The sequence below is a fragment of the Schistocerca serialis genome, chromosome 1 (genome assembly GCF_023864345.2).
Source record: "Schistocerca serialis cubense isolate TAMUIC-IGC-003099 chromosome 1, iqSchSeri2.2, whole genome shotgun sequence".
Taxonomy (NCBI): Eukaryota; Metazoa; Arthropoda; class Insecta; order Orthoptera; family Acrididae; genus Schistocerca; species Schistocerca serialis.
In genome coordinates, this window is record NC_064638.1 from 639,905,783 (window position 1) to 639,924,862 (window position 19,080).

Here is a 19,080-nt window from a genome sequence, read left to right on the forward strand (position 1 = left end):
CCCATTCTCAAACGTCGCGCACCTTGTTATTTACCGTAATTAGTCACACAATATGGTGCCAAAAGGCACGAACAGCTTCTGTACAGAAAGTCAAACTGTGGACTACAGGTACTCTGCTTAGCTTCCACCTGACTGAAACAATCAAATGGCAATGGGCATGTCAGTCCAAAACCAGTAACCACTGCAGCAAAAATTGTATATTAATTCAATTGAGACAGTCGAAATAAAAATTATCCAATTTCCCTTCTAATTTTAATGTAACAACATATTCATCGACGTGCAATACCTCGACATTTTATTACATCTAACTATATCAACAACGACGTGTTTTTGATGGATCCAGCGCCGGTTTAAAGCCGGGTTCACACACGCAATGAAAGTACTGCCACAAGTCAAGTCATTCTGGAGTGGCGCTGTGAGCTACCGTTCACACAGGACGCCACAAATTCTTCGTAATTGCGCAGTTTGCAAAATGGCGTCACCTATCTCAGCTGATTAAACGGCTGTACATGCAACTAAATAAGATGTTTTGGAAACATAAGCAATGTAAAATATTACTTACCAAAGTGTTTATCGTCTCTCTTGTCTCGACTACATGTTTTAAGAACCGGTCTGCAGCTTCAAACCAAGAAAGGCTGGGTTTATAAATACCGTCTGTAGACGCACCACTTTTAAGTGATTTCAGTACTTTTTTATGTTCATTCATGTAAGCATTTCGAATGCTTCGAATTTTTAATTTTGTTGTAGCTACATCAATTCCAGGCTCATATTCACGCATACTCTTTACTATTTCAATTAATGCAGAATCTCTCAAATTTCTGTCTTTGTATGAGTCGCTTTTGTGCTTCCAAAGGCATTCTCGTTCCTGGTACACCTCCAAGAATCTCATAATTGTCGCTGTTGACCACTTTTTCGACATATTAATAGCAAACGCACAAACAAAAGCACTATCTGCGAACGAACAGGCACTAGAAATGTTTGAAGTCAGCCGCGAGGTAGCAATCGAATGACGTTATTCGATTGTGGAGACGGCAAAATGGCGCAACAGAGTAGAACCAAGTTCAATTTTTTGTGGCGTGGCAAAAGCTGCGGTTCTTAAATGGCACCACCGAAAACTAGGAGTTCACACGTGCAACTACAAAGCAACTGCAGTTCATCATTAGCAGTGGCGATACTTTTGTTGCCTGTGTGAACCCGGCTTAAACGGTCGCTTGGGGCGCCAAGCTGTGAGGGGCGCTCTAGGTTGTCCCTGGTAAAAAATTTGTGCACAGAGAATATCACAGTCAGTGTAGTAAACAATCCATTTCCACGCTCACTAGGTTTAGGTTTATTTTTTAGAGGTCTTAACAAGGAACGGCAGCTAATGTAGGTGTGGGGGAAGGAAAGGGGGTGGGACGCTAAGTTATAAGTCGCTTGTGTGGGAATATGTTCTCTGATCGGTCCTGGATACACGTTTAAAGCTTCGATGCCTCTGAAAAAGGGAACTGAAAATGTGATAAATAAACTGGAGCACGAAACGTCATCAGAGTACTTAGCCGTCATGAGGTATATCACCTTTTAGAACCCTGGTGCAGGTCACCTTGAACGTATTTGAGATCTAAGACGTTTCTTAATGGCGTAACGACTGTTGATAAATTCATAAATGGTATCATTTTTTCCTTACAAACCTTTAAAAAAACTAATCCTGTTACATTTGTTATGTTTCCCATTTCTTCTAATCTGCGAGATAATCTTACTTAAGAGAAAGCTCAAAAATATTTTTTTTCTGGTTTGTACCTTGACTGGAGGAGTTTACAACGTATTACAAATATACATGACAGCGATGCCCACAAACTTTCGTTTGATACACACGTATCTCATTATTCGCTGCTATGTGCAGCAGCCGTTAGTACACCATGTATAAAAACGGGCAGTAATTCCTGCACGGCTGTCTCTCTTTCCCCTCAAGATGTGCTCGATATTCTTGTTGATTAATGGACGCCAGTACACAATGAATTTTATTTTTTCTAACCACCGTGCTTTTTCAATATTTACGGTGCTGCATATTCTCCCGCTTGTTGCTTGGGTTTCAAACTGGATACACAGAGCTGTCTTGTCGAAGGCCATACAATATAAGAGAAACTTTTAACTCGTATGGTTCATTATTCCCACAGATGAAAAATATCAGGTGAAATATGTTAAGTAATTTCTTGTAAACAGTGTGTTCTGCGGTGGGTCTAAAGACATTGCGTGTGTAAAAACGTGCAACAATCTGTGTCAGCAACTTTTACTGCTTCTGACGAAAAGGCAGAAGCCTTACAACCAAGACGTCTTGCAGTCCTCAATAAACACCAGTCATTTTCAAGAAAATGCTAAGTCTTTCTCTTTTAGAAAACAGGAAGACTCTTTCGTCTTTAATTTGTAGGATGTTTTGGTTTTGTTTGTATCCGGAAAGTAACATATCTCGTACGAGATATGATATGTAATTTCCATGGGTCTAAATAGCCTTTGAGTTAGTAATACTTTGTTTTAATTGGCATTTTTGCTGTCTCAGTTGTGGACAACAATGATCTTTTTCTCAGCGCATTCATTTCATCCTTCTTAAATCTCACGCTGTGTAGAAAAACGTTAAGTAATAGTTGGCCGCAGTTACCGCAGCATTTGGAAATAATCTGTCGAAATCGTGGAAAAATAGGTAGCTATGGACGACATGTGTGAGATAATACATTCAAACTCACAGATGACGAGCGAATATGACGCAGGTAGGCCTATGAAGTATTTTCTTCATTTTGCTTTGACTGTTGTTATTCCTTTATATGAAAGTGTCATCCATATGATAAAAAAGTGCAGAGTCTAAATCGCGGTACTAGCATGATGCGAAATATACGCACTCATTTCTGGGATACATGCTTCTCATGAGAGAATGTGAATTTTCGACTTACGTGTTGCTTAGATTTCTCGTTTACGTCTTTTGAATATAAATGCAGCAATAGGCCTATCATATTCTTAGATGTTGTAGGCTACTGTCGGACGGCCACCGACAAAAGGTTAAAGGGTGACATTGCGACCTGAAATATTGCAGTTAAACAGCAGGTTAAATGAATGTAATTCAGAATTGTTGTTTTTAACAGTTTCAGGTTGTTACACATTTAAATATTAAAAAAATCATTCTACTGCTGGCAATATGGCTAATGTCTAAAAGGTATTATAATAAATTTAAAAAACTAATGGGATGCCTAGAGCAAGGGAATTGCTTAACGATAAGATATAGGGATTAAATTAAAAAAATCAGCTCGCTTACTGTTAAACTCACAATTAAATGCTGTGAAATACTGGTCACACAAGAAGTTCGTATGACGAACAAATGTACGATACGTTTCCCAAGGCACTGTCCGTCAATAGGAATTGTCTTAGCTAAGTACATATTCGACTCCGTTATTTTACAGGAGAAGCAGTATTGTAAACTAATTGTGCCTCATTTTTGAATGGTGAATAGCGCTGAATTTGTTCTGAGTGTAACAGTGTAATTTAAGCACTTTCAGTTTCACGTCCTCGAGAAATGTGAACAATTATCGGTTCATCTTTGTTATAATTTACCCAAGTGAAATATTGTTGGGGACAACTATGTTTTCATTCCTGACACCTTGCAGCAGTTGGTCGTTCTCAACTTTGAATTCTCTTGTAATAATCACGGAATAAATAGTTCTGATAATCTTGTGTTTTCTGACACTGCGGTGTGTGTGAATTTTATTCATAACTAAGCAAGCTTTACAGTCTCTTAGGGGACTGATTGGAGTCAGTATCCAATATATATAAACGTATCGTACTTCCACATATCTACACCATAGGCCATTCCGTGTTGCTACAGGAAGATAATGTTGGAGAACGCGGAGCGAATGCGAATGCGTAAAATAATTAGAAAAAATTCCTCTACCTCACGACTCTGTTGTTTAAGTTTCTTTTACAAAGATTCAAGGACTGAGAAAATGTTTATAGTAAATAGTGTAGTTTTACTAAATATATCATTTTAATGAGCGTACAAGGGTTAGAATTTTATTAGTGACAATTATGTATTTATAACTTGTTAAAAATACATAGATGTTTCAGAGTTTTATTGTCTTTGAACGTAGTCACCACAATTGTGTATAACCTGTTGTCCAGAAACATGCAGCACGTAGGATACTCTTTGCAGCGCTAGTTGTGTCGATGGTTTTAGAGGAGCGGTCTACTGGCCATCGTATCTCCTTGTCAATTCCGAAGGGAATGCCATGAAGTGCTTCCTTCAGTAAAGAATCAAGTTGAAGTCACAATGGCTTAAGTCCGGGAGTGTGTTGAGTGGTTCCCAGCCCCATCGATCGAGAAAATCAGACTCAACTTATGCCATATAAGCCAGAAAGAAGGTTGATTAGGTTTAAACGTCCAGTCGACATCGAGGTTATTAGAGATGGAGCACAAGCTCGGACTGTATCAAGGATGAGGAAGGAAATCGGCCGTGCCCTTTCAGAGGAACCAACCCGGCATTGACCAGGATCAATTTAGGGACATCACTGAAAACCTAAATCTGGATGACTGGACGCAGATTTGAACCATCGTCGTCCTGTATGTGAGTCCTGTGATCTAAAAACTGCGCGCCACCTCGCTCAGTATGCTCCCGAGCTTTGTCTCACAAAATGATGGGCGGGTCTTGTAGAAAGTGTCGCCATTTATTTCTATAAGCTGGTCGCAGGCTGTGCTGCAAAAATGAACACCTTAGAGAAAGAACTGGCGACACTTTCTGTAGGTTCCACCCTCATTTTGCAGAACAATGCGCAAGCGCACACGGTGCAAAAATGTTGATTGATTTGGTCGATCGATGGGACTGGAAAGTACTGCACCACCCACGACACACTACGAATTTAAACCTCTGTGACTTCCACTCGTCTCTCAGATTGAAGGAAGTACTTCATGGCATTCGCTTCAGAACTATTATAGACGTTTGTCGGACAATATGCCGCGCCATAAATGTTGCTGTTAAGAGTATCCTACCTTTGGCTGGCAGAAATACATTTATTGATTTGGAGGTTCAGATCCCTAGTTCCTCCCACAGTAGTATTCTTGGTAATGTGCACCCTTGTGACGTTTCCAACATCGCATTACTACTACAAAGGAGAAGTCGCGATGTCTTCCTGGTTACAAGTACCAGGCCAATGATAACACACACACACTCCCAAATGGCCTACATTTCTAGTATCCTACGTTCCTTGGTACACGATGTTGTCGATGGTAGACATGTGTTCTATCCACTTCGCCATCTTAACAGTGAGTGGTGCAGGACAAAGAGTGCACTTCCTCTAAACGCGTGTGTCGCATTTCAGTGAGTTTCTAACTTCAACTTTTGGATGAGATTAACCTGTTTAATGCAATAAGTTCATCTTTGCGACTAGAGTAACATGTATAATGCAATAAGTTCAGTATTGCGATGGCCATAAAGATGAAGTGGATGAGAGAGAAACTGTTAACTCTGCTGAATTTCGTAGGCAAAAAAGGAACGTTCTGAACGAAGTCCAACTCAGTTAATTCAGACTCAAGTAACATTACAGTGGATACAGCAAATTGCAGCAGTAAATGGGATGTCGGGAGATGTGTGAACAAGGTTCATATAGATGATTTCTGTGAAGAATAGCTATTCAAATACTCTTGCGTGCCACCCGGAACTTTCCAATAGAAATCTTCGCTACCAAAACTGATCCTATGTTGCTCACAGGAATTGGCTCTTTGCGGCATACACGACTCTTGGTTCAAATGGCTCTGAGCACTATGGGACTTAAGATCTGAGGTCATCAGTCCCTTAGAACTACTTAAACCTAACTAACCTAAGGACATCACACAGATCCATGCCCGAGGCAGGATTAGAACCTGCGACCATAGCGGTCGCGCGGTTCCAGACTGAAGCGCCTACAACCGCTCAGCCACACAGGCTGTCTACACGACTCTGGAAATTCAGTGTCACAGGATGGCAAGTTAAATGATTGAAATTGTCTTCTCTCCTATGGTTCCACGTTGAAGCTGGCGACTTAGTTTTGCAAAAGTATCTTCAAAATGGTGCTAAGAATATATAATACATTAGCGCTGGTATTCAAAACCAGATAATAAAAATATGTTGTGATATTGTAAGAGTGTGTATTGCCCATGGAATGAACAATTCTAAGTGTTTCGCCATTCTTGCTGACGAAACGACAGGTATTGCAAGTACTGAGCGAAGAACTGAGTGTTCTCGATATGTAAGAGGGCGTGCTGGAAAGTAATGCCACCGAATTTATAATGTGCAAACTCTTAAGGTTTTTTTAAATAAAACAAACGTTATTAACATTATACATCTTTCTTCTTCATGTCTGCATATTAATTTCTCAATAGTCATCCTGATAACGAATACATTTCTCCCAATGAGAGACCAGTTTGTTGATACCGTCACTGTGGAATATTTGACTTTGTTGACAAAGCCACAATTCACCTCTTCTTCCACCATTTTATCACAAAGTGAAGTCCTCAAAGCTGTTGTTTAAGTTCTGGAAGCAGTTGAGTTGTATGGAAGGTGATCGCTGGCTGTGCACGCGAGGCATCGGACTGTTGCAGATGTCGCAGAACTGTCATGCTAAAGGAGGTGCTTGTATTCGAAACTCGATTACAGCACTGTGTTTCTTACAGACATAGTTATACTACACACCGCCATGTCAACCCTGACATTCAAAGCCCTCTAGCGGCAGATGACTGTAAATCTGTAGACATGAAGAATGAAGACATAGAACGTTAATGATGTTTGTTTTATTTAAAAAGATTTACCCTTCTGCATACCAAGCTGGGTACTGCAGGACCCCAACTAACTATTTTGTATTTTTAGCTGTTTCAAATAATTTATATTTATCAAACCATTTAGCATTGTCAAACTGTCCCCACTAAACACTACCATTGTTCAATTTTTTAAGTAAATTTATATTTGTAATAAATAGTAATTTAAATGTTTATTTGTGTCCTTGGTACCCCACTTGGGATTCTTTTTTACAAGAAAACACATATGTATAGATACACATTGTAGGAAGTTACGTTGGTGCAAGTGTGAATTGAATTTTTTTAAATTTTAATGCAATGTTGTATGTAATAATGTTAAATCAAATACTTTTCTCTGTTAGTCACTTACTTCAGTTCTGTTGCTATAGCCCGTTGTGTTTTAGAGCGAACATGTCGAAAAAGCTAAGGTTACAGAAGAAATATGATATATGCAATGAACAAGATCTAGGAGAGGTATTGCAAATAACAGAATCGGAACTAGGAAATAGTGATGTGGAGTCTGTGTTTTCAGAAACAGAAGACCATGTGGAAGAAATGGTCATGGCTGAAGGTGCTATTAAGAGAAGTGACAGTGAAGAAGTTATTGATAATATTCAAATGCACATTAAGTTGTGGACAGATTTGTAAAATACACAAAACAAAAAGCAGACACAATTTATGATTTTTGGAATGTGACTCATCGTTCTAACAAATGTAAGTGGATCCCAGCAAGTAAATCAGTTATGTTTGGTTTTCTAGAGCACCTTGTAACTATGGGATCACTAAAAGCTACAAGAGAACCACTTTCAATGTTATTATCCACAAACGAAAATAAGTTTCCTGAACTTCTTTCTTACATCAGATTTGATGACATGACTACTACATAGGAATGGAGACAAATGGACAAATTTTGTGCATTTAGGGAAATATTTACAAATTTTCTACAGCAATGTTGTGTACGCTATTACCCAAGTAGGCATTTGATAATGGATGAGCAATTGGCAGCTTTGCGTGAGAAATGGCCATTTATGGTTTACGTGAAGTTCAAACGGACGAGATACAGCATAAATAGCTGTGTCCTCTGCCTTGTTGAATCTTCATATGCTTTCAACTTCAAGGTTCACGCAGTGCAAGAAGGATCCATGGAAGAGAATCAAAGTGCTGGAGTTATAACGGGCCTTAACATCTCCTTTAGGAACTGGATGTGGTATTGCATTGGTGTTACGAGTGTTTCTCCTGAAACAAGGACTAAGTTCGACTGGTACTCTTAAGCAACAAGCCCGGAATCCCATCTGAACTTCAATCAATGCAAGCGAAACCACAGTTTTCCTTTATGTTTTGATTCAATGAAATTCTAACCATAGTATCATACACATCTAAAAAGAACAAGGCAGAGTTATGAAGATAATGATGGCAATTGTGGCACAGGGAAAGAGGACTTCAAACTCAATATTTTTCTACACTGCAATAAAACCAAAGGTTCTGTTGATATGTGAGATAAATGAGTGTTCATGCAATAAGGCTGACAAGCCTTGGCCATTTGTGCTATTCTTGAACATTATTGATACAGTAGTCATACTTACGTTATTTGGAAGGCAAAACATCCTGTCTGAAAGCCTCTCGCACATGACAGAAGGAGAAAATTTTCGTTAGATTTAGGACAAGAACTTATAAAGCCCCACATGAAGCAAAGAATACAGAAACTGAATTGAATGTCCGCGAACACGAGAACAACAACGGAAGAATTATTGTTTGGTGAAGATGCAAGCCCAGTGACACCGCAATCAAGCTCAACGCAACTCTGCAAGTGACTGCCATGTTGGACGTTGCGAACTGTGACCTGGGAAAAAGACCGTAAGTGTAAAACTATGACAAGTGCTATTCTTTTGTCTGTAGTGAACATATATTTATGGAAATGTAGAAACGTGTGCATTAACCAACACAGGCTAAATTTTGAAAAAAAAAAACCAACCTATATAGGCCTAAACATTTTTGCCTGGTACCCTCCTTGGTACACCGTGTTATTTTTTTAGTTTGGCGTGCAGAATGTTAAGAGTTTTCACATAAAAAATTCGAAGGCATTACTATTCCGCACGCCCTCGTAGATGCAGAATTACATATTATTTGTTAAGACTTCCTGGTGTTCATAACTGCTGTAGACTTAGTAGAGTATGGTCTGGCGAACTTAATATTATCCAGCTTGAAACAAATCGGTCCCAGTTGCGAACTATTGATTAAGCAGGGGTACGACGGAGGAGCGGCAAAGAGCTGTCATTTTCACGACGTCAAAGCTTCATTGTGAAAGAATAGCCAGTGGCTGTTTATAACATACATTGCGGTGCCCACGCTTTAAACGTTGTCTTCGCTGCTTCTAGTTCTGTGCATACTATCAGGAATTGCATATGGACAGCACAGTCCATTGAAACTTCTTTAGGATTTCCTCTATACATAATGACGTTATGGAACAGTCTTTCAAAGATTTGTTATTGGTGACCACACACTCAACACTTTTGGAGATGTGGGCTACTTGGCGGATTTATGAACATGAGGCAATTCTGCGCTTTAAAGAAATAATTTTAATCATACTGCATTCACTACAACAGTTAACATCGTGTGCTAATAAAGAAACTGTTCAGAAAGCAAGCCAACTGATATGTGTAGTCACTTATAGCAATCATTTCTCTTGTCCTATTGGAAAAATCTCCTTCTTCATCATTTCTATTTTTTGAACGCTTCAGAGTGTTAACTGTGATGTTGTTGCAGCATTGGAGTATGTTAGCAGTGTATCTAATGTCTTAAAGAAATAGTATCAAAGAATTCAATTTAGTGACGCCTGCGCAGAAGAAGTCGAAATAACATCATAGAGTTCTATATCCACAATGAAATATCGAAAAAGCAGCACCAGTTTTGCTAGCAACCCAGAGGAATGTTACAGAAGAAACGCAGCCTTACCTTTCTTGCATCGTGTAAGAATGCAGCTCAACGAAAGGTTTCAGAGCTATGAAAATTTAATTAAGTCCGCAGCAAGATGTACTGGAGCCTGCGAAATTTTATCAGTAGATGTTGTCAGACCCTTTGCCTGCAGTTGGTGTTTCGGGTAGATTTCCGTTTTGCAGTGCGTAGCTAGTCAGTCCAAACAAGTACCGCTCATCACTTGTTTTAAGGGATGCCCAGGGTCGACGGAAAGCGTCGGTTTTTTTTCTGTTACAAACAAAATTATTTTTAAAGAGTAATTTTACATGTAGTGCGATATTTGTTTTATCGATACGTATTAACAGAAACAGTAAATCAAGGAGATTAACCAGTACTCCAGCAGCGACCTCACTCATGGAGGTAAAAATAATTCTACCTCCATGACCTCGCTGCACTCGCCCGCACTCTATGTAAATCGAATGCAGCAGCACTGTTCAGTCGATGTTAGAGTACTACTTATTCCTCGCGTTTTACTGGTCATGTTAATACATATAGATAAAACACATATTGCACTGGACTAATTTGACCCCCCTATCGAATGGGCACGTAAACCACTTTGAAAATCATTTTGTTTGTAATGGGAAACAAACTGACGCTTTCCGTCGACACTGGGCGACATGAAAGATATGATCATCAATGTTTGTTTAGGCTTATTTAAGCTACATATTGCAAAAACAAAATTGCAGATACCTGCCGAACCATCAGAGAAAATGCGCCTGACCGCTTTTACGAGGGACGTCCGGTAGATACATTAAATAGACCTTTGCTCCAAGACCTAGTTACCCCCTTTCCAATGGCCTCGTCAGAAAGAACATTTTCGACTTTTAAACGTTTAAAAACCTAGTTAACGAACAGCATAAATCAAAATAAACCGAGTGGCCTTGCTTTCTTAATTTCACATCACTGCATTCCAATTGATTCTGAGGAAGTAGCGAATCACCTTACCAAACTGTAACGACTGATAAATACTTGCTGAAGGTAAGTGATAGCGCCTATTCTGCATTTGGTTGTTTGCATAATATCGATAAATACGTGGCTGAAATTAAATAGTGAAAATTGTGCCCTTATTCAACGGAGACAGCGTACCCATAAACCCAAATCTCGTCACGAACAGTCACAGCGTTCCTCATGCACAAATCGTCAGTCAGAATTGCTTGTACCGATCCAATGCTTACTCCTGAGTCGTTCACAAATTATCATACTCTTGATATGATGGTCTTCCATGACGAAAGTGTGCACTTGTTCAACGATACTGTCATTTCAGCTTGTTGAAGGTCTGCCTCAATGCAGTTTGCTGGTCACTGACGTACGCCATCTGAAGCAGCTGTACCACTGCTTTATCAATTAAAAATGGTGTCATCCCGAAAACCTGTTGAATCTTGCAAAGCAAATGGGACCCCATTGGGTCTCGCCAAGCTTTTGGTCTAATTTGATGTAATGTCACTTTTCAATTTGTTCCACCATTTTACAACTGAGGTCTGACAAGCGCTCACTACATATTTTCACTCATACACTGTCTGGAGGTGAGAAAAAATCTCAGATGCACACGAATATCACTTCTGAAGAAAGTCTCCCACTCTTCACTGGTTTACACGGAAAGAAGAAAGTTTTTGAACACACCTTGTGTGACTATTTGCTTAATAACAGAGTGGACTGGCTACAGCAGTGATTCTGTGTGGCATGGATTTGAGAAGTGCTTCACAGGTTTCCAGAAGTATTTGGCACCAAATATCTACACACAGATCATTCGAGTTACATAAACTACAGGTTGGTGTTTGTGGATGAGGAGATGGTGTGGGATTGTATCCAAAAGTGTTGCATTATGTAGAGATCAGTCGAATTTCATGATCAATATATCAACCTGAATTCACTCCATCACGTTCCTCAAACCACTGTATCATGATTCTCACTTTGTGACATGGACAGTTATCCTGCTGCGAGGTGTCACCACCATTGGTGAAAACATGAATCATGAAGGAATTCAGGTGGGCTGCCATAATGTTCACATAGTCAACAGCTGTCAAGGTGGCTTTGATTATTATCACAGGTCCTACAGAAGCCTACGTGAATGTCCCCTATAGCATGATACTGACCCCTCCTGCCTGCGTTCATCGCACAGTGTATATTTGAAGCAGCTGTTCACCTGTATGACAGTATGTCTGAAGACAACCATCCACCCAGTGTGAAATATCATCCGTCCCACTTGGCAACAGATTTCCATTTATCCATGCTCTCATGTTGATGATATAGTACCCACTGCAATTGTTGGGCCAACATGGGAACACTTAGTTTTTGTCTGCTACAGAGCCCCATGTTGAACAGAGTGCAATGAATGGTGTGCTCTGATCCACTTGTGCCTGCACCAGTATTGTACTGCCAGCAAATCTATCACAGATTGCTGGCTGTCGTACTTTACAGAGCACGGTAGCCTTCGACTTCCATGTTCTGTGATGAGACATCAATATCCAATGCCTCATCACCTACTCTTGGTTTCGCCATCCCTCAACAACTTTCCGAAGATGCACATGACTGTACTGTCTGTACAATCAACTCTTTGCTCCCATATACATCCCTTGCCACATCACGTGCCCACAACATAACCAGGCAGCATTCGATCTTGCGGTTGGCAGTGTTCAGAATGTTCTTGCTCATCAGAGTATTAGTATAAGTTCTAGCTTAGGTTGAATCTATAGGCAGTCACATAGTTTGATCTTTGATTATATCACTAAATAATGGGTTACTTTTCACTTCATTTATTAGACAATTGCCTCTACTCATCAAAGACAATAACAGCTGATGAAACATAAACTTAAATCAGTTTTTAAAGCATGGGTGGAGGAAACTGGTCTCTTTCTTCTCCAATCCCTATAAGTTTTTTAACTCTCAATGTGGCTGGTGCATAATGAGGTGGGCCAATTTAAAAGTCATGTATTTCATTCTGTAAGGGTAATTCTTGCTTTAGTTTTTATTATTTACCCAATTTCATAAAGTTCCGAGAAAATAAACCACACCTGTATCGAATCCTATGTTTTACACCACAGCATCAAAATTTATTAGTAGCCGTTGGCAGAAATGCTAATGCTGTGTCTGCTTCATTGTGAAAGTTTCTTTTGCATGGTTATTTTGTCAAGTGGAATTTCTCCCTCTCCTTTGCATGAAATCACAAGTTCTGTTTTCCACAAAGGAAAACAGTCTTAACTATGTCAAAATTAGTATTTGTGAGTGAATGAATACACAAATAAATCTTTGATTTATGTTCAGTTAGTACATAACCTTGAAACTGCACACTATAATTTAAATTGTGATGGGTCCAGGTAAAGCCCATTTTGTACATTCCAGAGATTCATGGAGACATTGTTCGATTTATCCCTTACCTGTGTGATTTGTATCAATGCTCGAGAGGTCATAATTTGTATATCCACAGTTACATGTCAATAATTGGCTTTTTGTAATGTTGTATATGATGACCATCATCCAGTGCATGCTTGGAGCTCATTGGGGTTGGGTAGAAATGTTGGGATTGCTTGTACAATACTTTCTGTCCAGAACATTAGGATATTGCAAAGTGTTATTGCATTTCATATCTCCTCTCTTCTCACTTTAAGGAAAAAGGAGAGGCATTTCGCGGTCAAATTATAACCTGTGGTACAATACAGGTCCCAGGGAACAAGAAGAAGAATATGGAGGGGACAGAATGTGATAGGGACCCTTAATGAAGATCAGAACTACTTTATGTGCAGTAGAAAGTTCTTACATGTGTGTTTTAAAGATTTGAAGTTTTTGCTGCTCATGGGATTCCTTTATGACAAAGCAACAAAGAATGCCAGTCTTAACATACAAGAACTTAGTAAAATTCACCAGTCTCACCTTAAAAATTATCTTTAAATTCCTGACTCTCACATCTGCAGTCCTGAAAGAGATCTTTGGAGAAGAAAAATTCAACAATTATGTGCTTAGAGGGTGTTCCCATATTCTCTTTTTAAAATAAGTTAAGATTACATCTGTCCAGACCTTTGGAGAAGATAAATTCAACAATTATGTAATTAGAGGGTGTTCCCATATTCTCTTTTTAAAATAAGTTAAGATTGTATCTGTCCAGTGCGGAATTTTCATTAGAAATGAAGGAAAATCCTGTAATAAATTTAATGTCACATGTAAATTTGTAACAAAGAAGGTTGAACAAATATGTGGAGATGTTGCTAGCCCAAGAACAAGAAAAAGAGAAAAACAGCTCTAAAATGATGATTTTTTTTTTCTAACAGTAAGTGACATGAAATCTGCACTTACCTCTGGATATCTTACATGATAATTTTACTATCAGTTATGTGAATGAACTCAAGCAAGTTGATTCTAACTGACGAACCCTACTTCTTCCACAAATAAGTTATAATGAAACTGGCTGCAGTAAAGGGAAAACACAAAAAAATTAATTCAGTAAATACAATTTTGGTAATACAACTGCCAGTAGCGCAGAAGTGTCACTTCAATTGTATTTCTGAGTTTTTTATTTCATCTGGTCACGAATTTTTATTTCATCCATTGTATATCACAACACTTCCCTGTTGTGCCCTCTACTCAAGCTAGGGAACAGGAGAAAGTAACATAAGCCCAAATCTAACCAGTAGAATGAGTCAAAAATGTTATTTTATTTTTGGACAAAAACTTAGTGCAGATTGGAGCGCTATCATGGTGGAGGAACAAATCTTTTGATCTTTATAGTTCAGTACTTCATGAAATCATTTTAGGACTTAAAAGTTAGTAATGTTAGCAAACTTTAGTACCATCAGGGAAAAAATCACTATGGTTTTTCTCCTCTAAGTATTTTACTGTGTGTACAGTACTTTCAGTAATGATTATATGTGACAAGTTAAAACTGTATGTGATGAATAAATCAATCAATCAATCAATCACTCAAACCCCAATCCCTTCCTTTCATGGGCACACACAGGTAACATCTGTTCACCTAGTTCACATACTCATGCAATAAAAGCATCTAGTTAGGGGAAACCAACACTACCACCTGTCTACCCACAGGAAAGAATTTGTAGCTACTTTTGGATCTAATCATTCTAAAATTTCCCTCATTACCGAAGAAATGAAAACATCCCCTTTGTCTGGATTTTATCCATCACATGTGACATTTCACACAGTTTTCATTTCATTATTTAAAGTGCAAATTTTCTGTGGATTATGCACATATTTAGCCTTTTTATTCACTTAGTTTAATAACACTGATTTTGTTATTTAATTTATAATAGTCTTCTGCTCTACATACAGTTACTTTTACATAATAGTACAGTATTGTGATTTATGATCGTGCAAACTCCATGGAAAGCTTGAAAGCTTCTGCAATTTACTTATCTTGTTACAGTCCCTGTGTTCCACCTGCCATTAATCTACAAGGGACTGATTGCCTAACTCATTTCCCGCATAATGTTGTAGTCTTTGATGCTACACAGTCTTATTTATGGAATGGCTTGGTGTTTGAGTGGGCGAATGTCAGATTATAAATTGCAAGGCTGAGGGCTCAAAACTTGGTCACTCTTATGACTTTTGGCAGTTAGTGCAACTTTTGCCTATCACAATGTGTTCTGTATGTGGAAAAAGGGCCAAGATACATCCTGGATTGGGTTCTATGTTAAACTGCAGGTCTCTCTAGAAATGGTTGGATAAGTCAGCTCAAATATCAAAGAAAACCTTGGGCATACCAGCTCCAAAAGGACCATGCTTAGCCAAGCTAGCCGGGCACAGATATGCGTAAATCAACTTTCAGATTGAGGAAAGCTTTACTTTGTTTTATGTTAGATATAATGTTGATCAGTTATAAGCAGTTCCTTATTTAGGTAATGTTACACCCATGTACCCAATAAAGCAAATCAGTGTTTGTGGTTTACGGTCCAACCACAGTATACATCACCTGTGAATTTTATTGTATATCAAAGCAAATAAACATGCGTTTTTGAGAATTTTTCAGAAACTGCCATTGTTCTTTGCAAAATCTACGAGCAATTTGTAGCAAATTGGTGTTTGTTATTTGGTTACTGTAGCAGATTTTCTAACTAACATTTTGTGTTCCATCTAGTTTTCCCTTAAAGAGTTTTAGTCATATATGTTATCTGCATTTATCATAAATTAACTCTGTTTCTGAGTTTGCTAACAAATATAATTAACATCAAAATGTTTTAGGAAACTATTATTTTTTGCCACAGGTTTTGGTATTGCTTTAATAGAAATCTTGTTTTTCTTTTTCTGCTTCAGTTCTTATAGGGAATTAGCAATTTTGTAGCTCAGAAGATTAAAAGATAATCAGTGGGCTTAATATAAAGTTATTTGTTCATTGCCTTGTAATACATTGCAACAATCAAAATGCAGCCCCACTGTGAATGCTGTTTTCAAACACGGAATGTGTTGGTTGACATTTGTAAGCAGCTGGAAATCACCCTGATTACAGTCAAACGATCGGCAGCTGCTGCGAATCAGTGAGTTGGAAGAGCTCCTGAGAGTCATGTACCTGTGATACCTATACCAGAGGTACCTCAAGTACTATCCTCTCCTGTGGATCCTATCTTCTCTGCAGAAAGCACAGGATCTGTCATTATCCGTCCACTTGATTGTGAGAGACATGTCAATGGTAAATCTAGGTGTCCTGTACACGGTGGTTGGGGACCAAGTAGTACATAGGGTGTTGTATCAATCCCCCTAATCAACAAGTTTGGAGTGCTGTTTTTCACTGAAACTGAAACTGAGCCAATAGGACTCACTTCACCTGTTTTGGGGAAACATGTTTCGTCTGGAGTCAGGAGGAGCATTCACAAAAATGTAGGGCTCTATTGATTGTCAGCAGTTCATACGTATGGTGAATGATGGTACCCCTTAGGGAAATGGCAGCAAGGGACAGGAAAGGACACCAGGTGCACTCAGTGTGTATGCCTGGGGGCCTCTTTTGGCATGCTGAAGAGGCTGTTCCAGAAGCCTTTGAGGGAACAGGGTGCAACCAATAGCAGACTGTGACGCAAGTTGGAACAAGTGATGACTGTCTTCTGGACTCTGAGATCATTCGGGGACCATTACAACAACTGGCAGAGAAGATTGAGAAAACTAACCTTGCGCATGGAGTTTCAACGATGCTGACAATTTGCAGCATTGTCCTCAGAACTGATCATGGCCCTTTGGTTCTAAGTGGCAAGAATGAACCAGAGACTTCGAAGGTTCTGTGACAAGCTAGGCTGCGACTTCATGGACTTGTGCCATAGGGCTGAGAACTGTAGGGTTCCCCTAAATGGGTCAGGTGTGGACTACATATCAGAGGCTGCTACACAGATAGCTGACTATTTATGAGTGCACACAAGTGTTTTTTTTTTTTTTTTTTTTTTTTTTAGATGACTTTCCATCCAATCCAGATAACAATAGCTGTAAGCTGTAGGAAACTGAGAAGTATCAGTGTATCAAAATAAATGCCTCCCACAGGTAAGAGTATTAAAATCCTGAGAGTAAACTGCCGAAGCATTTGCAAGAAAGTGCCAGAGTTTGCAGCACTCATGAAAAGTAGTGAAGTCTACATAATAATAGGTACAGAAAGCTGGTTAAAGGCTGAAATTGATAGCAGTGAGATTTTGGGAAGATTTAAGAGTATATCGAAATGATAGGCAAATTGGAAATGGAAGTGGTGTATTTGTCGCAGTAGACAAGAAACTCAAATCCACCAAGTTAAAAATTCAAGCTGCATGTGACATTGTTTAGGCAAGACTCAGCATCAAGGGAAGGCATAAAATGATTATTGGGTCCTTCTATCGCCCACCAGACTCATCTCCTGATGTAACCAAAAACTTTAGATAAAATCCCAGTTCACTTGTATGTAAGTTCCCCTATCATACTGTAATCATCAGTGAGACTTTAATATCCAGCAATTAACCGGGAAAATTACAGTTTTGTTAGTGGTCAGAATAATGAGACTTCATGTGAAACTTTACTAAATGCCTTCTCTGAAAACTACCTGGAGCAGATAGTTAGGAGCCCCACTCATGATGGAAATATATTGGATCTAATGGCGACAAATAGACCTGACCTCATTGAGGTGGTCCACATCAAAACTGGTGTCAGTGACCATGAAGTCATTGTGGGAACAATGATGACCAAAGTGCAAAGGATAACTAAAACAAGGAGAAAGATATGTATGTTCAGCTAGCTAGATAAAAATCAGTAGTGTCATACCTCAATGAGGAGCTAGAAATGTTCAGCACAGGGCAGGAGCCGTAGAGGAACTCTGGCTCAAGTTTAAAAGAATAGTTGACCATCACTGGATAGATATGTACTCAGTAGAACAGTTCATAATAGGAGGGAACCTCCATGGTATACAGTCATTGTAAAGAAACTTCTAGAGAAACACAGATTACTACATAATGGGTGTAAAACAAAGTGTAGCGGTATAGATAGAAAGATGTTGAATGAAATGCATTTGGCTGTCAAGAGAGCAATGCATGTTGCCTTCAATGACTGCCATAGCAGAATATTGTCAAGCAATCTTTCACAGACCCCAAAGAAATTCTATGTAAAGACTGTTAGTGGCACCAGAGTTAGTGTACAGTCCCTAGCGAGGGAGAGAAGAACTGAAATTGAAGGTAGTGTAGCAAAAGCTGAAAAGCTTCACTGCATTTTCAAATGTTCCTTTACAAAGGAACCCAGCAGAACTGCCCCAATTCAATCCTCGTGTCAATGAAAAGATGAATGAAATAAGTGTTAGTGTCAGTGGCATCAAAAAACAGTTGAAATCGTTAAAATTGAACAAAGCTCCAGGCCCTGATGGAAACCTCATCAGATTCTGTGCCAAATTTGTGACTGAGTTAGCCCTTCTTCTAACTATAATCTAGTGTATATTCCTTGAAAAAAAAAAAAAAAAAAAAAAAAAGAGACACAGGTTACACACGTCTACAAGAAGGGCAGTAGAGATGATCCACAAAACTACCGTCCAATATCCTTGACATCGATTTGACGTAGAATCTTATAACATATTCTGAGCTCAAACATAATAAGATATCTTGAACAGAATGGCCTTTTCAATGCCAACCAACATGGATTTCGAAAACATCAAACATGTGAAACCCTTCTCGCACTTTTCTCACATGACATACTCAAAGCTTTGGAGCAAAGCAGTCGGGTGGGTGCTGTATTTCTTGAGTTCTGAAAAGCATTTGACTCAGTACTGCACCTATGCTTATTGTCAAAAGTACAATTATATGGAGAATGAAGGGAAACTTGTGACTGGATTGAGGACTATTTGGTAGGGAGAACACAGCATGTTATCTTGCATAGAGAATCATAGTCAGA

General features: G+C 38.9%; 1 protein-coding gene across 1 annotated transcript in view; it reads left to right on the top strand.

The window, feature by feature from the left end:
- Positions 1-9,941: 9,941 nt before the first annotated feature.
- Positions 9,942-19,080, top strand: part of LOC126420044 (zinc finger protein 26-like) — a 50,044-nt gene continuing 40,905 nt past the window's right edge. The window contains exon 1 of the mRNA XM_050087228.1: positions 9,942-10,116. Coding sequence (XP_049943185.1) covers positions 10,111-10,116 — 6 coding nt within the window. The 5' untranslated portion in view covers positions 9,942-10,110. The remainder of the gene's footprint in view (positions 10,117-19,080) is intronic.